The sequence below is a fragment of the Phascolarctos cinereus genome, unplaced genomic scaffold (assembly GCF_003287225.1).
Source record: "Phascolarctos cinereus isolate Bilbo 61053 unplaced genomic scaffold, phaCin_HiC Scaffold_3;HRSCAF=262, whole genome shotgun sequence".
Classification (NCBI taxonomy): domain Eukaryota; kingdom Metazoa; phylum Chordata; class Mammalia; order Diprotodontia; family Phascolarctidae; genus Phascolarctos; species Phascolarctos cinereus.
The window spans coordinates 9,728,018-9,751,579 of record NW_027555736.1 but is presented as its reverse complement, the minus strand read 5'-3'; the positions used below and the strand labels follow the sequence as shown (position 1 = coordinate 9,751,579).

At 50.5% G+C, this 23,562-nt stretch overlaps 2 protein-coding genes across 6 annotated transcripts in view; one reads left to right on the top strand and one right to left on the bottom strand.

Annotated features, from left to right (window-relative positions):
* EDRF1 (erythroid differentiation regulatory factor 1) overlaps positions 1-5,620 on the top strand; it is a 37,724-nt gene extending 32,104 nt beyond the window's left edge. For 3 of the 5 annotated variants that reach the window (XM_020973599.2, XM_078150698.1, XM_020973597.2), the window contains 2 exons: positions 1,512-1,666; positions 4,824-5,620. In XM_020973599.2, coding sequence (XP_020829258.1) covers positions 1,512-1,666; positions 4,824-5,004 — 336 coding nt within the window. In that variant the 3' untranslated portion in view covers positions 5,005-5,620. The remainder of the gene's footprint in view (positions 1-1,511; positions 1,667-4,823) is intronic. The other 2 variants (XM_020973600.2, XM_020973598.2) reach the window with 1 other exon arrangement.
* Positions 5,621-7,473: 1,853 nt separating this feature from the next.
* On the bottom strand, positions 7,474-23,230 carry MMP21 (matrix metallopeptidase 21). Its single transcript, XM_078150653.1, has 8 exons — positions 23,181-23,230; positions 22,764-23,001; positions 17,295-17,994; positions 16,801-16,940; positions 16,430-16,571; positions 11,575-11,832; positions 8,039-8,211; positions 7,474-7,939 (listed from the first exon to the last, which is right to left on the bottom strand). Exons 1-8 carry the CDS (start codon positions 23,228-23,230, stop codon positions 7,610-7,612), a joined length of 2,031 nt encoding a protein of 676 aa, XP_078006779.1. The 3' UTR covers positions 7,474-7,609.
* Between the last annotated feature and the right edge of the window lie 332 nt (positions 23,231-23,562).

Here is a 23,562-nt window from a genome sequence, read left to right as displayed (position 1 = left end):
TCCCAATTGGATTTTTCTTCCATTTTATTTAGATAGTAGCTTCTTGAAAACAATCCTTAAAAAACCCTTAATCCTAGATCAGAGTTACAGATGACTTACAAAAATAATTACACAGCTGGTATGATTCGATCAGATAAAAATCAAAGCACAGATTCTATATTGGAGATAAATCTTACTTTGGGGGCAGATTATGTCTTGGAGATGAGTGGCGGAGGTGCTGACTTGGCTTCTAAATGGGCCCTTCAGCTTACTGCTTGCTTTCTTTTGAAATCTGAGCCCTCTGACATCCCTTGTGGTGATGATTATGCTCATTGTCGATATGATTTCTGACTGATGTCATTCAGAAGCATAGTTGCAGGTTTTTATGGATTAAATTGATTCCCAGTTACTAAGGAAAATGCTAGGAAGGTAATTCTAATGAATAAATGAATGAAGCATTTGCTCGGTGTTTACTATGTGGCGAGCACTGTTCTTCTCAAGCATTTGCTTTGCAGGTGTCAGTAACATGTGTTTTACAAATCACATTTTGCCAAGCCAGGATTCACACCAGCCACGTCTAGTGGTGCCTCTAGTGGTGCCTGGGCAGACCTTTGCTGCAGCTGTCCTGGGTCCTGAAGCTCACACACGGCTGTTGTTGTTCAGACGTTTCAGTCGTGTCCGACTCTTCGTGACCCCGCGTGGGGCTTTTTCGGCAGAGACACCAGAGCGGTTTGCCAATTCCTTCTCGGTTCATTTTTACAGATGAGGAAACTGAGGCAAACAGGGTTCAGTTTCTTGCCCAGGGTCACAGAGCTAGTGAGTGTCTGAGGGTGAATTTGATCTCAGGTCTTCTTGACTCCACACTCTATCCGCTGCACCACCTAGTGCCTTCACAGGTCAGTAGGGAAAGGCATTTTTGTTATTTCGAAAGCAGTTGGATGAAGTGTATCATTGTGGCACATTTGGTGATCCTTTGAAAAATGCTCAAACCTTGACCAAACAGAGCTGGGATCTCAGACCCAGAGGAAGTTACAGCAAAGAGGCACCAGCGTGGCCTGGGCAGCCCTGGAAGCTGGGGACCAGTCCTGGCTTGGACCTTGGGGTGGCTATGTTGGGGCGCAGCCCCTTCCATCAGTGGTTGTCACGTCCTCGTTATGTGGGAGGCGTCTTAGGATTCTTCTGATGAAACGAGGCTTTCCAAAGACCCTCCTCAGAGAAGTTAGCCCAGTGGTCACCCGCCCCTCTGTCCCCTGCCCTTTGTCCACCAAAATTCTTTAGTTTAGCCAAACTGATTGTGGTGAAATGAGTCACCATCGTCCTTGACGGAAACCCCTCTCCTGAGAAACGAGGGCAGGGGAATGACGAGGGGCGACCTCCGCAGCATCCCCCCCCAGGAGATGCAGGAAGTTGCTGCTGCTTCCTTCCCGCGTCCTGGCCCGGACGTAGACTTAGTCACTAATAGCTGTCTCACGTACTCCTATCCCTTGGAATCTGGACCACACAGAGCTGACGGGACGACTCTTTCCTTGCAGGTCAAGAGTGAGGAGAGCGGCCTGGCCCCCGACCCCTCAGCCACAAGCCTCCACCGAGAAGAGGTCATGAAGCTGCTCAGCATCTTTGAGTCGCGCCTGGCCTTCCTCCTGCTGCAGTCCATCAAGCTGCTGTCTTTAGCCAAGAAGAAAGTGAGGTCGGTGGAGGTGCCTGGGCATCTGTCCCCGGGTGTAGAGTCGGCAGAGCTTTCTCCAAGCCTGTGGCTCTTCCCTTCCTTTTAGGAAGCTGTTTTGAGCTGATGCTGACCCCCTCCCCAAAGGGCCAGCTGGTCAGGATGGGCGGCCGGCCAGAGAGCTTTCATCTGCCCTGGCCCATCACAAAGTTACCCTCACGGGGAGCAAATTAACTTCAGCGTTTACCAGTGATTTGTGTGGAAGTTGTGTTGTTTCCCAACAACCCTCTGGACCCTAGCATTGTCTCTGAGACAGACAAGTCTGAGAGCCGGATCTAATGTATTTACTCCCCAGGTGACATCAAAAGAAAGGTTTTGCCAGTGCCCTTTCATCCCTGTGTAATAAAAATAACCATCGATGTAGTGGTTCAAGGTTTCAGAGCACTTGATCATTGGAGTCTCACACTAGCTCTGTGGAGTTGGTGCGACAGATTTATGCCCATTTTACAGGTGACTTGGGTGGCTAAATGACATGTCTTGGGTTGCACAACCAGTGGGTGTTACACGTGGGATTTAGACTCAGATATCCCCAGCTCTGGGCCCAGCACTTGTTACCCCACAGTACCGGCCATTCTCTGTGTCCAGGCTGATGTGGATGTGGTCCAGTCAGCGCAGCTGGCTCCCTCCTGCTCTTGGTGCTGAAGGTATCTAAAGAGTCTAAAGGTGGCAGTGGCGAATAGCGTGTGTAAGGATGTGCAGCTGGCAGAGACCCCACGGCCCCTCTGGCCAGCTGGGCCTACGAGGGGCTCAGCTCATTGTCTTTTTCATCTCCACGAGATGGTGCCAGTCTCCATTGTGATGTCTGGCTAACGTTCAGGTCTCCCACGCCATTTCTTGTTTTCTCAGGGCAGGTGAGAGGTCCTAGGGTCTCAGGGATTTTCCTCGGGGGAGGGCGGGCTTTTTTTTGAGGTTGCTGAGAGTCAATTTCAGTTCTCTGCCAGACGCAGAATTTCCGGTTTAGCTCATTTGTGCTGGTTTTGTCCAAGGTTTGCTAAGTAAGCTCAGACTGTTCATGGGATCCTTTTCTTTGGACAATTAGTGCGTTTATGTGTTATTTCAGGAGTTGTCTGACTGTTGGCAGGGAGAAGCTTGGCTGCTCACTTACATTTTTCTTCATTAACCTTCAAGTGAATACTAATCGATAATTCTGGTTATTCAGGAGGGAAAAGTGTCCCTCGTGAGCCTCTGGGTGGGGTAAGGCCCGATCGACCCCACCAGACTCGGCAGCATCCATGCAGAGCCAGAGCCTCGGGGAAAGCAGGGTGGTTGGCTGCTGCCGTGTGTGACACTTGAACACTTTGTCTCTTTTCCTTTTCACCGCTGGTTTTGTGGGACGGAGAGCTTTGGCCTGGGCTCTACTGAGCAAGGCATCTTGTTGCTTTTAGCTAGTTAGGCTAAGCCAGTCTGTGAAAGTGGGTGTTGCCATCGCTGTTCGTATTGTTAAAATGCTCTCTCTCCTGGCAGATTTTCATTTGTTTTTGCAACATGTATTAATGCTCAGTGCTCAGCAGATTGCTGGGAGACAGCTAGACCTTCTGGTGGCTTTGGGGTTTGTTTCTGGAGCAAAACACTGTCACAGAAATGCAGATGACCTGCAAGGTAATAACTGTCCTGGAGAGGTCTCTGTGGAGGAACCAGGATTCCATGGGTTTTATCTTGAAGAGATCTGAAAACTTAGGGTTTGGTGAGGTTAGTGGGAAGAAAATGTTCCAAACATCAGTTACTCGTCTTCTCCAAAAAGACAATCAGACAGCTGTAATATCCTTCTGCACATTGTACATTGGTCGGGCTGAAGAGCTGGTTGTTGAAATTAAAAGCTAGAAGTGTGATCAGAGGCAAACGGGGCCCTCTGGGTCAGACAAGGCTGCCGGACAGGGGCTCGTGGGCCTCTTGTGCGGTGATGTCCACTTACCAGTGAGAATGGATTCTGGTCGTGGTCTGAGCTGCCGAGGGGAATTATGTGGTCAACTGGCCAGAATGACCCGGCAACTTTAGGGTTCTGGCCACTTTACCACATTCCAGCTCTTCTGTGCTATTCTCATAATTATAAGAGTATGGATATTCTTTGTTCAACATGAACTGTAAGACTGAAAGTACATCACTGATATTTTCTCGCGGCAGCATGATGTGACTGCAGGAGTCCGGGCAGGTCCCGGGTCACCGTCCGGTTTGGCCACTCGCTCCCTGGCTACTTATGACCTTGGGCACGTCACTGTGAGAGGGAGACAGTGGAACTGGGTGACCTCTGATGTCCCAAACACCAGCCATGGGCACCAGAAGTCCAAGTGGCCCAGATGTAGACTCTTCCCCCTACACTCCTGCCTTTTCTTTTGCCTTTCAGAGTTCACTGAATTGCATTCCAACCCTCGTTCCAACTCCTTTCCCTTCGTGAGCCCCCCAAGATCCTCATCATGGCTTCTGTGTGTAGGAAGTGCTAGTCCTGAAGACTGTCAAGGAAAGGGGGCATTTAGGAAAGCCATGGGCCTAGAAGGCCTCTAGTCTCTGCTCCACCCTCCCTCACATCACCCGTTGTTTGCTTGGGCAAGTGGCCTCGTCGGCCTCAGTTGCATCATGTGGTCCGGCCCTCTGGAGCTGCGGAGAAGGGCTGGGTGTTCTCAGAACTCCAGCTTGTGGGCAGAGGCCTGGACATTCCTAGCTTGCCAGCCCCAGGTTTCTGGAAACAGATCTTTAAGCAATTGGGGAATCTCATGGAAACTCTCGTAAGCTTTAGGACTGTTCTGGAGTAAGGATCCCAGGAAAGCCGGGCTGAACCCTGGGAGGCCAAAATCAAGTTGGACTGGCTGGCCCCCGGCCACTGAAACCAGGCAGTTTGTCTGCCTAGGACACCCCCACCCGCTGCAGTGACTTTGTCTGTGGCCCAGAGAAGAAGTGAGCTTGTTTGACTTGAGGGTTGACCCGAAAAGAAGTAGAATACATTGGTGAAGACGGGGTCAGGAGAGATGGCTGGGCAGGGCAGGTGCGATGGGCAGAAACACCTGGTGTGGGCTGCCTGAGGCAGAAAGAGAGTGTGTGTGTGTGTGTGTGTGTGTGTGTGCGTGCGCGCGTGTGTGCGTGCGCGTGCGTGCACGTGCTCATCACTGACCACTCCCCCTTCTCCCAGCAGTCACTCTGAGGACGAGGAGGCCCTGCTCAAGACCAGCAAGCAGGTGTACTCCCAGCTCCTGCGGGCCACCGCCGGCCAGCATGCCACCCTCCTGGAGAGAATCAACGTGATCCTCCACCTGATGGGCCAGCTCTCGGCCGGCAAGGAGGCCGGAGAAGCCACGCCACCGCCCCCCTGAGCGGCCGGCTGGCCCATGGCAGAGCGTGATCAGTGCCTTGTAACCATGGGGGGCTGGGGCTGGCCGTCCGTCTGGCCGTCCATGTGGTGCTTCGTTTCATTGATGATGAGGGAGATGCCGCATCCTGACCGCAAGGGAAGGACAGGGAGGCCTTTGCCCTCCTTCCAGGACAGGCAGACTCTGACGTGGTTGGGCGGGGTTGGTGCTTGAGGCGCTGCCCGGAGGCCTGGACGGGCTCGTGATCCTGAGACTCTGAGCGCTCTCCCGCGGCTGGGTGAGCCGGGGCCCGGTGGGTGGGAGGGAGAGGTGGTTAACCTCGGATCCGAGCGGCATTCCCAGAGGACGTCCAGGAGCTGCCCACGGAGCCCTGAGAGTTGTGACCGTGCACAAACAGGTGCCTTTTTGAGCTTCGAGACAGGAGTCTTCAAACACAGTTTGGCTCTTGGGCGGTTCGCTTGAGTATCTCACGCTCCGGAAGTCTTAGTGCTACTCTGACCTACTATGGCAGTTGATCAAGAAAGAAGATGCTATTATCCCTCTTTTCTTTTTGAACTTGAAACTGTGAATAAAAGGCGAGAAAGATATTTTAAATAAATAAATGTATTTATTAAAAATAGATGCATCCATCTTTGAGTGTGTTTTGCCTTTCGGCCCCTTCTCATCAGGGCTGATTCAAGTAGGAAGTGGTTCCAGTGAAGGCAAGAAAGCCTGAGGCACTGTGTGCAGCCCTGGTCGGCTGGTACGGTGCCCCATTTGTTTCTTTGTGGAAACACTTACAATTTCGAGCAAATGCACGTTTCTTACATAAACTCTCCTGCGCTCAACTCTGGTGGCCATGTTGGTGGTGGTGTTACAGAACCTGGTGGGCTGGGCTGGAGACAGCTGTCACACTCAGGTTCTAAATTGTCAGGTGGGCTTTGCTTCACTCCCCTGAGTCCTTCCTGGGATGCCCCCTGCAGAATGATGGCCCACTTGGGTGCCCGGGGCCCCCCAGCTTTGAGGGGAGGTGGTGAGGATGCATCTCCATCATCTCCACCATCTCTACCATCTCTCTTCTCCAGCATAGGGATCCTCACCATCTGTCTTATCGATTGACAATGTTTTTCTTATCAATGGCACAGATTTACACAAATTAATCACCGTGTACCCCCTTCAAGTTATAGTTGCAAACTTTCCACTCTGTTTCTCTTCGTAGCTAATAATGGTAAAAACAAAAACAAAACACTCTTGGGAAGCATGAATATTTCTTTCCCTAGACACTGGGCATTTGGTAATGCCCTGTCTCATTGCTATGAGGGTTTTTGTGCTAGCCTGTGAACAGAAATCTCCCAGGACAGAGAATTGGGGTGTTCTCCCAAGCTCACCCGGCCAGTCGAGTCACAGTGGGGCAGGGACTCAATCCTGCCTTGCTCACTTCCAGGCCAGCACCTTCCCCTCCTCTCTGCCTCAACATCCAGAGCCATGGACGTCTCCTGGGACCGATTCCCTCGGACTGCAGTGGAGAACGTCTCTCCTTGGCTTGTTTTTGTCAGGGAGCATTTTAATGATGGAAGGAACGTGGCACTGATGGTCGTCCCCATTGCCTGCCCAGCTCAGCCTATCCCAGCTGGTTTCAGACAAGGTCTGAAGGTCAATGGTCACTGCCCTCTTTAATTGTACTGAGCGTCTGCTGCTACATTTCTGATGAAAAGCCCTTTCAATACAATGTCCTCTACAAGGGGCAAATGCATGCGTATGAATTTGGCACAACGGGATTCTTCACTCCTTGAATGTCCCATCTTTCTAATGACAGTCTTCCATCAGTCATTCCACATCAAGCGCTGTAGTTCTACTTTTTTTTCAGATGAGAAATGGTTTTTTTATGTCCCGGTTGTGGTTGTTAATGGGAAAAAACCCAGCCAGCCAGCTTCCAAAATGTGCTTTGAGATCCAAACCTCTTCTGCTCCAAGTTGCCATCCCATCCTAAAAAAGGAGAATTAGTGCATTCAAGTGAGCTGGGAAAGCTCCTCAGAAAAGGAAGTTGGTGATAATACTGTGGGGTTCTGAGAAGGCTTTGGCATCTGGGATCAGAAGGCTCTTGCATTCTAATCCCAACAGCTACCATGTCTGCCCTATCCTGCAGTTTCTTTCTCTGAAAGGAAGGAAGGATTTTTGACTAAAGATCCCCAGGATCTCTTGGGATTCTAAAACCCTGTGATGCTACAGAGTTCTCCTGTAACTTCAAAGAACGTTCAAATGACAGGTAAGCACCGAAAGGTCACCTTTGTGTTCTGGGTAGGGCCTTGTGGCTTCTGGCCACAGAAGCCAGCCTCAGCTGTTGCTGTACACGTTTTCACCAAGTCCGCAATTTGCGTCGCGATGAGACCAGTTTCCCTCCCCTTGATAGCTAACGTTCTCTTCCCCTTGGTGACCTGGGCCTTCTCTTTGCCCCAGGGACTCGTCCCTCCCACTGCCCTTTGCACGGTCCAGCCTTGTTCCCAGAAGCTGCCAGCGCAAGCCATTCCCTTTGGGTGCATGTCTGGGCAAGATGCCTGGGCCCCACCCTGGTGGACCCTCAGGGATGCTCTTACCAGCTCCCCCCTTTTCGTCTCTGCCTGAGCGTTTCCTAGCCAGCACTTCTGTCTGCATTTTGCTCCTTCATCTTCAATGTGGAAGGATGGACGTCACAAATGTCGAACCACTTCTGAGAGATGTACTCTTTGGGAAACAGCGCGTTGAAAGCCAGTGAGGAATTCTGCTGGCGGTCTTTGTCATTCACCACTCTCCAGTATGCATTCCCTTTGAAAAAAAAAATGGCGCTGTGTGCATAGGAGAAGTAGGCCGAGTCTATGTCCCTGAAAGGATGGCTTGAGGGAGCTACTGGCGGGAAAGCGTCAACCATCCTCTTTGGATAAGAATTGTCCACTTGGCGTCTGTCCACATCAAACGCAAACACCTGCAGAGCACAGAAATGTGAGGCCAGACCCCATCGTCTCACGCACCCAAGATGCAGGTGGCTTTGGCAACACCGCCCAAGAGGAGGCCTTCCACTTACCAAAGACTCTTGGAAGAAATAAATGAGCTGGGTCCTCCGGTCGTAGAAGGCCGTGTCCAGGGGGCTCGGGATGCCGGGAAAGCCATCCGAGATGAGCTGGGGATAGGTCCTCCCTCGTTCATCTTCTGGGTAGGCTCGGTCATGGTCGCCATCATACCGCCAGTAGTGATTCCCTGATAAGCCGGCAGAGGAGCAGAGTAAGAAGCGTTCCAATGCAGCGCCTGTTCAAGCCCTTGGACGGTGAGTGCCCAGGCACCGGGACAGGATTATTCCCAGCTTTGCGGAGTGCCGGTTTCCCACGCATCCTCATCATTCTTGTTTTTGCCATTGCTTTAATGTCTACTCTGTCTGTCTGAATCAGCCTTCAACGTTATTTTATTCTGGCATATCCGGTGCCGTGGAAATACCAGTGATGCGAGAGCTGGGTTCCAGTCCTACGTGGGATTTCCCTTCAAAGGCCTCTGTGATCAGGAGTTTAGACCAGTGGGGATAATTCCCAAGCCTGCTGCTTCTGGCTGGAAGGTCGAGGGACCTGCATGGGATCTGTCATCTCACACTTTCCTATTCGCTGTGAGGTCTAGACACATGCAAGGATTTGAGATTAGGTTAAATGAGAGTGGTGTTTGTAGAATCTTTTTAATAATGGAGAACATTTATGCAGTGCCTGATGTGTGCCAGGCACCATGCCAAACATTCATGATTACTGTCTCATGCCATCCTCACAACAATCCAGGAAGGCAGGTGCTGTTATTGTCCCCATTTCATAGATAAGAAACAGGCAGACCGAGGTGAAATGACCTTCCCATGCCCACTGGTCTCAGCAGAACGCCAGGCCATGGCCTAGATCTCCCAACGATTCAGCACTGCTCACAAACCATTCTACAAAAGTGTCTTAAATTCATCAACGAGCAAAGAGTTGACTACGTGTGAAGGGGAAGGTACAGTGCTGAGAACAATTGGGTAAAAAGGAATGACCACTTGGAGGTGGGGCTACTCAAGTACCCTTTTTTTTGGTGAGACAGTTGGAGTTAAGTGACTTTTGCAGAGTCACCCAGCTAGTGAGTGGTATGTGCCTGAGGCCAGATTTGAACTCAGGTCCTCCTGACTCCAGGGCTGGTGCTCTGTCCACTGTGCCACCCAGTGCCCCGTAAGCACCCATTCCTAATTAAGCTTACGCTAAGTGTTCCAAGCAGATTAAGAGGTTTATCAAGCCCGACTCTAAAAGGGGACTGCATTGGAGCGGCCCCCCACGAGAGGCACACTCCATAGTTAAGATTCCCCAAGAGATGCAGTGTAAATGGTTGTACTTGAGGGATTTTTAACACTGAAAGATTCGCTTCAAGCCATGGGAGACTTGGAAATGTAAAAACCCCAGTGCCGAGGCTATGATATCATCTGTGTGCTGATTTCTGCTTAGGTGAAAGGGGAGGGAGATTTTTGAGTCAGTAAATAGATTTTCATTTGGGGCAACAGCAGAAGTCCCACTTTTTGTGTTTGTGACCCCCCTTCTCCTTGTGGGGGTCCTCCCCGGCTCCTAACTGTGGGCCATTCCAGGTGAGCAGAGAGAGCCACGGCCCTGCCATCCCCGGGCCTCAGGCCCCCCGTGTGGGACAGACCAGACCACCTTTCTGGTTCCTTTGGGTACACATCTTCCGCGTGGTAACTGCGGTGTCTCAGGGTGTGTGTGGGGGCATGGATGGGAGGCCGACCTCCTGGGGGACGTTGTGGTCTGAGCTCGGAGACCAGGGGAGCTCCGGAGCCTGGAGTGGAGCAAGTGTCTCTTAGTGCTGAGAAAGGGACCAGAACGGAATCTCCACCTTGTAAAACAAGATCAGCTTCGATTTCTGGCACAACTTGTAGGAAGGATCATTGAAGTTCTGTGTCAGCGACCAGAGAAGGAAGCCTTCCCCACCCCAGCCCCTTTCTGGGCCCTGCCAGGGGAAGGCTATGGTCTTCCTAGGTGTTAGCAGAGAATGTGGTGGAATCTGCCGTGCTCTTCCTCTGAAAGCTGGAAGCATGGCTGCCCAGAACCACTGTGGTCTTAGGCCCAGCAAGAGAGAACTCAGCTAGGTGGCGCAGTAGATGGAGCACCGGCCCTGGTGTCAGGAGGACCCAAGTTCAAATCCGGCCTCGGACACATAACACTCACTAGCTGTGTGACCCTGGGCAAGTCACTTAACCCCATTGCCTGAAAGAAAAAGAACTGGCTTCTAGAAGTAGGAGACGTAGGGGCTGGGTCTGAAATGAAGTTTGTGTCTTCCCCGGTGCCCAGCACAGTGCCTAATTAATTCTTGCATGTTGTGGTCTCTCACTGACCCCCTTCCTTCCCCCCAACCCAATCTCATGCTCCTGGCTGGCTCTGTCCCACAAACATGGCGGCCTCAAGGCTTGTTTCCCACCTCACTTACCCTAGCCCAGAGTCCCCTCCCTTTCCCTTTGCCTTTGTCCTTTGAGGCCTTCCCAGACTTCACTTAAATGTATTGCTCTCTCTCTGCTTTGAGCTCCTAATAGAGCTGACCTGTTTTTCTTATTTTTGCACTTTCAACCAAAAAGCATGTATTGAGCACCTGCTGTGTGCCAGGCATGGTGCTTGGTACTGGGGGTTCAGAGACAAAAAGTGAGTGAGGCCTGCCCTCAGGGAGCTTACATGCCACTGCTGTACGTTGTTATTTATGGTTTCATGTGGCCCATCTCCATTGGTCAATGCTTGTAGAGTTCCAGTACTGACCTGGTCCAGCCTGTTTTTGAAAAGGAATCATCCCAAGAGGGGCCACTGAAGGAGAGCTCACTCCCTTTCAGGCAGCCCAGGCCATCTGGGATCCCCTGTCTTCTGGACGGCCTCTCCTGGTGAGGAAGGCCTTTGGGTGCAGCCGAAGTCAGCCACTGCCCCCAGGGCCCAGAAGAACAAGCCATAGCAGCCCTTCAGACAGACAGAGGGCAGCTGTAACGTGCCCCTCCGGGCACCAACCCTTCCTTAAGCACTCCCAATTCTTCCAAAGTCTCTAATATTTATGAAGAGCCTATTGTGTGCGAGGCATGGCGGCTGTACAAGGAGCGCTCCCTTGAGGCCCTCTCTTCACCTTGCTTGCTTTCTGTGGACACGGACATACTCCAGACTGTCAGTGCCCTATCTGGAAGGTGGCCCCCAATCTGACCATAAGACCCCAGAGGTGCTCTGACCAGGACAGAGGCTCATGCCCCCACCCCCACCACATGCCAGGAGCTGTGACAGGAGCCGAGGAGACAGATAGAAGACATCCCAAGCTCTGTCATCAAGACTGAGAAGCTAATGGAATCAGGTTTTTGGAATTATTGATAAGATCAGATTAGCTTAGTTGGTTTTTCTTTTCTAAGTCCACCATTGATCTACAGTGGCTGCCATGGTGGGGAGGAGGGCTCCACTGTCTCTAGCATGTGCTTTCAGGATGGGCTTCTCCCAAGGTTGGTGGGGCTGTGCACAGAGAACACAGTCCATGAAAACCTGCTCAATCACATTGCTGGATAAGGGAGAAATGGAACCACTCCAAGGAACTCACCTTTGAAAAAATAACGTTCATCTCTTCTCCACGTCCACACGTGGACATAAGCATCGATGTCACGTGAGGGAATTCCGTGCCATCCAATGGGGGTGAGGATTGGATCCCCATAGCGGGTCCTATTGTGGCGGTTCTCGTAAAGCCAGTACCAGCCACTGCGGAAAAAATACGTGCTAAAGCTCACGACCAGCTCCCCGTGGCGTGTTCTCTCTTTGCGGATCCAGTCAAAGGCGGTGTCAAATGGTCCTTCACATGACCCTGATGCAGAATAATCCACAAGAATTTGTCAAACGTGTGTGGAGGGGCACCAGGTTCAGCACTGGGGATACAAAGGCAAGAGGGAGAGTCCCTCCCTGCAAGAACTGTCTGTTGGAAGAACACATGTACCTAGACAGGTATGTTCATAATCAATATCTACCAGCTGCCACATGCCAAGCACCTCATAGGCATTGTGGATATGTTTACAGAGAATGAAACAGTGTTTACTCACAAGGACATTGTGTTCTAATAGAGGAACAAGGAAGTATACCCATCCATCCATCTATCCATCTATCCATCCATCTACCTATTTTCTCTATCCATCTATCTCCATCTATCGCTCTCTCTATTGCCTCTAATCATCTATCTCTCCATCTATATCTCTGTCCACCCATCCATCCCTTTCCAACATTTATGCATCTAGCTTTCCCTCAATCCATCCCTGTCTATTATCTCTCTCTATCCATCTATCCTTCTATCCATCTATCCATCCCTGTATTGATTATGTCTCTTTCTTATCTCCATCCCACTCTCTATATTGTCTCTTCATCTGTCTCTCTGCTTATATCTCTATCCATCCATCTTTATTATTTCTCTCCATCTATATCTCTATTCTTCCTCTTTTATCTATCCATCCATCCATCCCATCTATGTATCTATCCATCCATACATCCATCCTTCCATCTATCCCATCTATCATCTATGTATCTATCATCTATGTATCTATGTATCTATGTATGTATGTATGTATCTATGTATCTATCTATTTATCTATCTAATCTGTCTATCTATCTGTCCATTCATCCATCCATCCGTCCGTCCATCTGTCTATCTACAACATAAAGTAAATGAATCCCAACAGGCACAAGATGCTTTGGGAGAGAAGGCACTAGCAGTTGGCATCAGGAATGTCTTCATGCAGAAGGTGGTCCTCAAACTCTGTCCTGCAGAGAGCAGGGATGTAAGGCAGGGGTGAGGCAGCCAGTGTCAAGGCCCAGAAATAGGGGATGAAGTGTGTCCCAGCTAAGAAGCTAAGAGGAGGCCAGTTTGTATGGAGGTGGGGGAGGGAGAACAAGCACATATAAGCACCTACTGTGTGCCAGGCACTGTGCTAAGTGCTTTATAAATATCTCATTTGATCCAACAGCCCTGGGAGGTAGGTGCTATTAAGATCCCTATTTTTTAGTTGAGGAAACTGAGGCAGACAACAGTTAAATGACTTGCCCAGGGTCACACAGCTAGTAAGTGTCTGAGGTCACATTTGAACTTGTACCTTTCTGACTCCAGGCCCAGCACTCCATCCACAGCACCATCTAGACTGGGCTCCAGTTGTGAAGGGCTTTAAAAGCCTACTGATAATCTACAAAATGAATACAAGGTAGCTGCGGGAAAGAGTGCCCTTGCAATTAGAGGCATCAGAAAACCCTGGGTGGAAGGTGATGAGTATGTCAGCATGAACATGGGAGATGGAAGGAAGCATGGCTGATCTTCACATGCACGGAGAGCAGCAGTGGACAAGAGAGAAAACTACGAGGTTCTCTGAATGCCAGGCTGGAAGGAGTTTGTATTTTTTCCTGGAGTCAGCAGGGAACCCTTAGAGTTGACTGTGTTATGGGGTGACAATCATTTTAGGAAAGTTACTTGGTAGCTACATGTCAGATAAACCATGATTGATGAGCAGAGACCTAAGACAAGGAGACAGGAGGATATTCACTGTAGTCCAGGTGAGACATGGTCAAGGGCTGTGGGAGGGGGTGGGGTGTAGACATGAGATGGCAGACGTGGGGACTGGGAAATGGCAGCAGCCATGTCTGCCGATTAACTAGGTTATGTGGAGCCAGAGAGAGTGAGGAATTGAGCATGACCCCTGGGGATGCAAACCTGAGGGAGACGTTAGTGAGCTCGGGCTTGGACATCTTGAGTTGGAGATGCCGATGGGATATCCAATTTGAAACATCCAATGGGCAGTTACTGATGGAGGGGGGAGATAGGCCAGGGTGGGTGGAAGGAGAGAGAGAGATGATGGATGATGGATAGGTAGACAGACATTGATAGATGATGGATAGGTAGATAGACATTGATAGATGATGGATACATAGATAGACATAGATAATAGACTATGGATACATAGATAGACATAGATGATAGATGATGGATAGGTAGATAAATAGATGATAGGTGATGGATAGGTAGAGATGGATTAGATAGATTAGATAGATTAGATAGATGATAGATGATAGATGATAGATTGAGAGATTATATATACATATAGAGAGAGTGGGGAGGGAGAGAGAGAGAGGCAAAGAGAAAGAAAGAGAGGCAGATAAGTAGGATTGATAGACAAGTAGAGAGAGGGTAGGTGGAGAGATAGGATAGATGACAGAAGACATAGATGATAGATGATGGATAGGTAGACAGATAGATGGACGATGGCTATAGATAATCTGAGTCATTAGAGACAGTAATTGAATCCACTTCCCAGATTTCTCCTTAATGTTCTCTCTACATTTTGGCTGTCATCCTCATTTCCTTTTTTTTCCAGAGAAACAGGCAATTTTCAAGGGAAGAAATCCAAGCTATGAACATCTGTCTTTTTAAAAAGTGCCAACCCACTAATTAGAGAAATGCACATTAAGACGACTCTGACGTGCCAGCTCACACCCGTTAGCCAGGCAAAGTTGAACGAGGAAGGAAAAGACCAACGTTAGAGGGACTGCCAGGAGAAAGGCCCACTCACCCTCATCAGCAGAGATATGAGCTGGTCCAGTCATTCTGGAGAGCAGTTCGGAACGATGTCCCCAAAGCTACTAAAGTGTTTGAAGAAACCCTTTAACCCTGCACCGCCGCTAGGTCTGTCCCTTGAGGAGATCAGAGAAGGAGGAAAAAGAGACCGTCCCAAGACTTCCCCAATTATCGACAGCAGCACTTTTTGCTACGACGAAGAACTGAACACGAAAGGGGGCGTCCATCGGTTGAGGGATGGCTGAGCAGATGACGATGGATGGAGGCGAGGGAATATTCCTGTACCGCAAGAAGTGATGGATGAAAGGGATGGTTTCAGGGGAAACCAGGAAGACGTGTGCGGGCTGATGCAGAGTGAAGCGGCGTCAGAGTAATTCATACGCTGGCCGCAACGCGAAAGATCGATGGATAGACTGAGCGGGATCCCAGAGCGCGGAGGAAAAGCACGCGGCCGGCTTGCTGACACAGGGCGCGGAATCACGGCCGTAGACAAGGAAGGGGCTTGCGCCGATTGTCTGATCGTGTTGTTAGGTAAGCTTTTTATCTTGGCGGTTCAATGGAGGGAGGAGGGGAAGGGAGACGAAATCAATGCTTGTGGTTTTAGAAAGGAAAAAAAGGGGGGGAGAATGGGACCAAGCGGTCACAGAGGGGCCGGCCTCGAGCAGAAGGGCCCCCTCTTCAGGAGAGACAGAGGAAGGGGCCAGTGCTCAGGCTTCGTAAGAGGCGCAGAAAGGTGAAAGGCCTCGATTTTGTTTTGTTTTGGGTAAATTAGGAAGCGCAGTCTTTAGGTGAGAGTGGGGGGAGGGAGGAGCCGGGAGAGGATGCTGGGGGCTTGGACAGAGAGAGAGAAGAGACAGAATAGCTATTGTGGACAATAGGCTGGACTATCAGTTAGCGAGAAGTACAAGATGTCCCTGCTATAGGGACGGCCCCAGTGGACTGATAACATCTCTCAGTCGTGTGGTTGCCTCCAGCCCCATTCAGCATCGTGAGTAGAGCAGAGGGCGCGAGGGGTGGGAGCGACCCAGGACTGGGGTTTGGTAAGGGGCGAGCAGTTAAGGGAGAAGGGCGGTGGGGGGGCTGAGAGGAAAGGATCGTGGCACGTCGCACGGCTTCCCTGAGGAGCTGAGATAGGGAAGGCAGAAGTGTAGCCAGAGCAGGGGAGACGCCTGGGGAAAGGCTGAGGGATGGGGAGAATGGCCGCGAGGACAAAGAATAGATTTGGGAGGAGTAAACAGTAGGGAGTAAAGGGATAGGAGGAGAGTGTGACTGGCTGAAGGAAGTTCAGAGTCAGGGTCACGGAAGTGGAACCCCCAGGAGTGGGGGCAAGAGCAACTGTAAACCGAAACTGTCAAAATAGGGCGGGAGCAGTGGTGCGGCGGGAAAGAACCCTGGCCTTGGAATCAGGAGACCTGCGTTCAAATCCTGCCTCCCATCCACACAAGTTTTCTGGACGACGAGAAAGTCATTTCATCCAAGTCAGAGCTTTCCACCTCCAACACGGCGGACTCTACATTGCTCCGTGGAAGAGGACTCAAGGAAAGAGTCAGAGGACGGGGATCGAACGCAGAACGCCCTGCCCGACCTCGGTTCCTCTAAAGAATGAGGGCTTGGGCTCAGCATCTCGGAGAGACGCAGCAGCAAGGGCGCAGGCCCAGCTGAGGAGCCCCGCCCAGAGCCCCCAGCCACGCTGGCGGCCTCCTCCACGCCCCGCCCCGTGCCTCAGGACACACGTCCCTGGTGGCAGTACCAGCCCAGGACTCTCTAGGTAGCGTCTCCTGGGTGGGTGGAGCCCTGCTTACACATGAAATGCCACGCGCTCCGCGGGACGTGTTTCCCTAGGGCATGTTCTTACCGTACAGTTTTTGTATTGCTTTCCTGTCTGCCCAATCCAATTCAAACCCAGTCTCCTGGGGAATATAATTCGGCTGCATTATTGATCCCGTCCTGTCCAGGTGAGGCAAGCCTAGGACGTGGCCAATTTCATGAACTGCTACCTAGGAGTGGAACACAGATGCCTTCAGTACATTCTTCTTAGGCCTTTCAGGTGACAGCCAATCGATAAGCGTTGGACTGCTTCAGTTATAATGGTTTGCTGTGTTTAACAAAACTCTTATGTATTAAAGGGAGAGGGAATAGGGATTTTGGGGGGATTTATCGGCTTAAGTTTCTCAGAAGAAATTATAAACCTAATCAGGCTCCTCGGCCCCAGTGCGGATCTCTTACTTTGAGCAGACTGATCCCGTTGTCACTTGGGGGGGATGTGAAGTGCTCATCATCGTCAAAGTGAATGTCCCCGAAGTTCCAGGCATGGGCAAACTCCTGGCCGCTCCCATCAAATGCCCGTCTGCAGCCCAGGTGTCGTCCTGGTGAAAGTGGAGACGGCTCAGATGAAGCACCGTGTGTGGGGGGAGCTGATAAAAAGCGGGCCACATATTTAAAAGAATAGGAGTAGCGAGCTCACGCTGGAACCCCCACTTTGTACAGATGAAGAGACTGAGGCCAGGACCGTAGATCTGGCTCTATGGATCTCAGAGCTCAACCTGAAAGGGTCCTCAGAGACCCATCTGGTACAACCCACCACATTTTATAGATGACGAACCTGAGGCAAGGGAGATCTGAATGATTTGCCGAGGTAAGAAACGCAGGACAGAGATAGGTTTGGGACACAGCCAGAGCTGGTCAGTGTTTGCTGACCGACTGGCGGACCGTCGACTCACCCCTTCCAAATCCCAGCCTGATATCGATGAGGGCTGCGGGAGAAAGGCGGTCCTCTTTGAATGTGAGCGGAGTCACCTCGCTCCACATCCGAAACGCCAACCTGAAGATGAACCTCTGCTCTTCGATGGACAGCTGGCTGCTGTAGCCCTCCCCGACCAGCCTCCATCTCAGCAGCCTCCTGCTGAAAGCTCTCTGTCCCGGGGCACGGACGGGGCTCGGCTCCTGCTCTTGCCGCCTGGGCGGCGGCGACAGCAGTCGCAGGAATCGTTTCTTACGCGCTTTAGCACCCGGGCCTGTGCTTCCTCCCCTGGGCGTGATGTTCAGAAGCGCCCCGTCTCTTCGAGTCAAGCCTGTGCCCGAAGTCGGCGGCGGCAGGTCCACCTTCGGCATGGGCTGGCGGTCAGGCATGCCGCAGCGGGGTTGGTTCATGGCCGCCAGGGTGGCTTCATCCAGCTGTCCAGTCACCGGTAACTGGCTAAAGGACTGGAACTTTGCGATGGCCTTTACGAGGCCTGGGTCTCCAATGAGTCCGGCCAGGAGTTTCCCTCTTTGCCTTGGCATGGAAGTCGCCTCCTGTACGCTGGGGAGATCTCTGAGCCCCGCAGGAGGTTTGTCATCAGTGCTGGGCCCCAAAACATCCGAGGAGGAGGCCGTTCCCCCACTGGACCCTTCTGTCCAGCCATATTTGGCTAAGAACAACTGAAATAAAAAATAAAAATATGACTCCAGCACCTTGTGTCAGCTTGGCATCTTTACACAATTAAAAACATGGGTCTGTGGGCTCCTCAACCGAGTAGGTGAGCAGGCAGTTAGTAGGTGCCTGCTGTGTGTCCAGCCCCTGCCTTCAAGGGGCTTCTGTTCTATCGAGAAGACACGTGCAGATATAGGTATATGGAAAACCCCCAGAAAAGGGATTTAAGCTATCTTTGGAGGGAAAGGCTTGAGCAGCTTGGGCAGAGGGGCAGGGCAGGAAAAGCCTCCTGCACAAGGGACGATTTGAACTGAGTCTATGAGGAGGCCATGGAGGACGCTTAGCCTGGCCTTCAAGGTCCACCACGGTCTGGCTCCCATCCACCTCTCCAGCCTCTCTACACTGAACTAACTCAACATCCCATCTCCTGCCTTGGACCATTCGCATAAGTGACTCCATTCCACATGCCTGAAGTATATGCCTTCTTTACCTCTCAGTCCATCAGCAAGCATTTATTAAGAGCCTCCTAGGGACCAAGGACCCTCAGAATCCTTTTTTTTGCTTCAAGGTTTGACTCACTCTACATTACTCCTCATATTCATTTAATTGTGCACATGGTCAGCGTCTGTCAAGTGGCTGGCACATTGTAAGTTTCTATTAATAATCCATGTTTTTTATTCATTCAGTTGTATATAAGCCTGTTGAGTCAGGGAGGAAGGAGGGTTTTTTTTTTGTTTGTTTGTTTGTTGTCTTATCCCTGGCACAGTATTCTATACAGAGAAGGTGCTTAATACAGGTTTATTGGATGGACCTCTTTTGCAGGACATATAATTGTTAAGTGCAAGTCATTCCTGACTCTGCCAGCCTGCCTCCTTTGGTGAATATCTTAGAGAGAGGAAGGATCCTGCCTAATATGCTGGTGCTGGTGCTCGTGTTGGAAGGTCCAGCCATCTCAGTTAGCCCCATTTTACAGATGGGCAGAGTGAGACCTCGGAGAGGGGAGGAGGCTTGCTCTACATAGTGATGTGGACACAGCTTCAGAGCCAAGATCAGGACAGACTCATCTTGTTCTGTTGGCTTTTGCATAAGGACTCTACAAGTCAGTGAACTGCATCTCAACTTGGAAAAGCCTCACTCTTTAAGAATTCAGTTCAGCCCTCCTGAGAAGACTCTTCCTGCCTTTATCTCCACAGAGGACCAGGAAATGAAAGGTGTAAGAACTATCAATTTACCCAGTTAGGTTACAGTATTGATGGTCACTTAGCACAAGAGCAAATATTTGTATTTAGAAAAGACTTTGGCTTCTTCCTTCCCTCCCTATTGCCCTTCTTCCTTCTTTCCCTTCCCTCTGTTTCTTCTTTCCGCTCTCCTTTCCTTCCCTCCCTCCTTCCTCCCTCCCTTTTCCTCCCTTCTTCCTTCCCTCTTTTCCTTCTTCCTTCCTCCTTTCCTCCCTCCCTCCCTCCCTCTTATCTTCCTTCTTCCCTTCCTTTTCCTTCTTTTCCTCTTTATCTTTCTTTTCCTTTTCTTCCTCCATCCCTCTTTCCTTCTTTTTCTTCTGTCTCTCTCCTTTTCCATCTTCCTCCCTTCCTCCCTCCCTCTTTCCTTCCATCCTTCCCTCCCTCCCTTCTTCCCTCCTTCCTCCCCTCCCTTCCTTTTCCTCCCTCTTTCCCTTCTTCCTTCCCTCCTTCTTTCCTTGCTTTCTTTCCTCTCACCTTCCCTCTCTTTTCCCTCTTCCTCCTGCCTTCCCTCTCTTTCCTTTTCCTGTCTCCTTTCTCTTTTCCTTTTGTCATCCTTCCCTCCCTCCTTCCCTCCCTTTCTTCCTTTTCCTCCTTCCTTCTCTTTCCTCCTTCCTTCTCTTTTCCTTCTTCCTTCCTCCTTTCCTCCCCTTCCCCCTCTTTCCTTCCTTCCTTCCTTCCTTCCTTCCTTCCTTCCTTTTTTTCTCCTTCCCTCCTCTTTCTCTTTCTTCCTTTTCTTCCATCTCTCCCTCCTTTCTTCTTTCCTCCCTCCCTTCCTTCCTCTGTACAATCCTTTCCTTTCTTGCTTGCTTCCTAGAAGCTAATATAGGAGTTGTTCTTGCTATAGTTTAAAATGCCACAAAACAGCAGAGCTGGGAAGGACCTCAAAGCTTCCATATCAGTCATACACCATGTCTACAACATTCCTGGCTGGTGATATTACCATCTCTGTTTGAAGACCTCTAATGATGGGGAACCCCCTACCTTACAAAGCAGACTAGTCTTCTTTTGGGTAGCTCCAGTTATTAGACAGCTGAGGATGGGAAGACAGACTGGAGGTAGAAGGGACTGCAAGTATTCCAACCACCTCATTTTACAGATGAAGAAACCAAGGTTAAGAGAGATGAGGCAGCGTGGCCAAGATTGTTTATGCACTGAGTGACAGAGTTGGGATTTGACTCCAAACCTAGCCTCTTTCTTTCTTTCTTTCTTTCTTTCTTTCTTTCTTTCTTTCTTTCTTTCTTTCTTTCTTTCTTTCTTTCTTTCTTTCTTTCTTTCTTTCTTTCTTTCTTTCTTTCTTTCTTACTTTCTTTCTCTCTCTCTCTCTCTCTCTCTCTCTCTCTCTCTCTCTCTCTCTCTCTCTCCTCTCTCTCTCTCTCTCTCTCTCTCTCTCTCGGCAATTGGGGTTAAGTGGCTTGCCCAGAGTCTCACAGCTAGTAAGTGTCAAGTGTCTGGTCTGACGCCGCATTTGAACTCAGGTCCTCCTGACTCCAGGGCTAGTGCTGTATTCACTGCGCCACCTAGCTGCCCCTCTCACATTTATTTAAAGTGTGGATGTTCCTATTTCCACTAACTGCCTCACTGAGTTGGTGTGAGGACAGTGCTTTGTAAGCGGTGAAGAGCTAATGTGTACTGGCTCATGAGTCGATTTAAACAAAGACTCAGTTGCCCAAAAGGGAACTGGGGCGATCATGTGAGAAGAATGAAGGATGACCTAAGAGATGGACGGTCTAGGCTGCACCAGTCCCCACAGCATAATGGGAGCAGACCCAGAGGACACTCATGGCAATGAACAAGGACACCAAACAAGGGGGCTCTTCTGTGGAGGGGCTGGGGGCACATGCAAAAGCAGCCCCTGACATCAGGTAGGTCCCATTCTAATAGGGGAGACTTGGTAGTCTACTAGGTGCATGTGCACACACATGTACATAGACACACATACGTGTATATGCCTATGCACACATGCACATGGGTACATGTATGTGTATACATACACATCATAACTAGCCTTTGCAGACAGCTTTAAAATGTGCAGGAGCACTTTGCAGATATCTCATCTGAGCCTTTACAGACAAGGAAACTGAGGCATAGGGGTTAACCTTGCCCAGGGTCACACATCCAGGGAGTGTCATAGGCAGGTGGACTTGTGTGTAAATATAGTATCTTCTAAAAAAACAGAACACAATATAAGTTCACAGTTTCTCTACCATCCACCTTCCTGTTCTTTGTACCTTGAAATGTTTATATTTATTAAGTTCAAAGTTAAACAAAACAAAACAAATTAAGAACATTGTAATTATGCAAGAAAAGCGTTGAAGCGGTCATGCCCATGAGTTCAGAGATCCCACCATAGAGATGGCTCTGAGGAAAGATTTGTTGTACCACATGTTTACAGCAGCAATCACAAGGAAGAGGAAACCAAGCAGGTGCCCATCAGTGGAGGAATGGCTGACCGCATGACAGCACGTCCACTTAATAGAATTACTTCCAATGTGAATAATTCAGAGAAATGTGATCAAAGAGCCCTGGCTTTAGATTCAGAAGTCCTGGGTTCAAATCCCACCAGTGACATTTACTCCCTGTGTGACCTTGGATATGTCCCCTTCTCTCCGAGGGCCTCCGTTTCCTCATCTGTAAAATGAGGGCATTGGACCGAATGGTCCCTGGGGCCCCTCCCTGCTTCAGCTCCAGGATCCTAGTGTCCTCTGGTCCAAATGACTCAGAGCAAAGAAGGCAGAGCCAAAAGAACAACACATACGGTGACCACAGTGAGAATGGAATCAAAGTCAAGAGATAGCAATGTTTCAGGTGGATGGAGTGGATCACGGTGGCGCCATGTTTTACCCCATGCCAGGGAAAAGTGCTTCAGCCTGCTTCCTGGTCATAACCACAAGCTGGATGGGGGTAGGGACCGGCTGAAGGTTGTTGCCGCCTCTTGTACCAAAAGAGTGTGAAACCCTCGACACGTGGTGGACCCGGGGTCTCCCTGCTGTAGGCACTCCCTCCCTCTGCAGATGCCAACCATGATCCGTCCACTCTCCCCTTGTCTGGCTGATTTTGTCAGTGCCTCTACTCCCTAAATCCCAGGGCAGTTATTGACAGCAAGGTTTTGGGCTTTTTTTGCTCTTAAATCAAAAGGAAAACAAATCTGAACACTCCAGAGAACAGCTCCATCACGGTGGGCATGTTGTCCCTAGAAAGCGAAGGAACAAAACATCTCCGTTCTTGGTACACTGGATGTGCCTGATAAACACTTGTGGCCTGACTGATGGCTGGATGAAACAGCATGGATGGTTTGTGCCTGCCTGTCATTGGGAGGAGTGGATCACAGAGCTTGTGGAGGGCAAAGTTCTCATGTCCAGGGTCCTGAACGGAAAGCAGCATTTCCACAGTCCTTGAGTGAGGGTGTGTGTGTGTGTACGTGTGTGTGCACAGGTATGTGTGTGAATGTAGGCATGTGTGTATGCATGTGGGCATGTGTATGTGTGAGTGTGTGCATATGTGTGCGTGGGGGGGACTGCCATGGCAGGGCATTCTCCTACCTGAGCAGAATGGAGGTCAGTGACAGGCTCTGCTTGGTGCAGAACAGACTCCTCTATGTCTGAGTGGTCCCGAACGTGGAAGAGTTTTTCTGGCTGGGCGGGCCAGGGGGCAGCCAGAAAGCAGAGCAGCCATGTCCCGGGCAGATAGACAGCAGCCCACATGGCACTTGTCAGACAGAAGGCCCCCCTGGCCCTTTCTCCCAGCCTCTTCTTCCCTTCCTGGAAGAGCCTCCCTGCGCTGGAGGATGGGACCCACTCTTTATATCTTGGAGGTGCCCCCCTTTTTTCTCCAAGCTCTCATGTGATAATTCTCACCACTCTCTGAAGTGTGCTACCCCGGCGTGAGCACACACACACACCCGGTCTGAGGGAAACCTGCCCTTTGAAGGCCCGTAGGCCCCCTCCCCTTCCGCCCACCTTCGCTCGTGCCTCAGAATCTGCCGCTTGTCAGGGACCCAGTCGTCCATCTGCAAGCGCTGTCCCCTGCCCCTGTGATCTCATCAGCTCCCAGTCAATCAATCAGCAGGATTTCTTGAGCACCTGCCCCTGGCCTATTCTCCCTCAATATTCCCTCCTTGGTGACCTCACTGGCACCCAGGACTTATGGTGACTCTCATGTGTCTCCAGTAGCAGACTGGACATCTTGAGCCAGATATTCCAGGCGTCCTACAACGCAACGTGGCCAAAATTGACCTTGTTATCTTTTCCCCAAACTCTCCCCTTCTTGTTTCCCCTGCTGTTAAGGGCATCATCACCTTCCTAGTCCCCCGTGCTCACAGCCTGGCATCATCCTCAAAGC

Bases quoted from the DNA above. Each gene is read 5' to 3' on its own strand.
- MMP21 (XM_078150653.1), bottom strand. From the start codon at position 23,230: ATGGACGACTGGGTCCCTGACAAGCGGCAGATTCTGAGGCACGAGCGA. The intron at 23,002-23,180 runs GTGGGCGGAAGG...CCCATCCTCCAG, and splicing joins ATTCTGAGGCACGAGCGAAG to CGCAGGGAGGCTCTTCCAGG. The intron at 16,572-16,800 runs GTAAGAGATCCG...TTCCACTCCTAG, and splicing joins ACGGGATCAGTCTGCTCAAA to GTAGCAGTTCATGAAATTGG.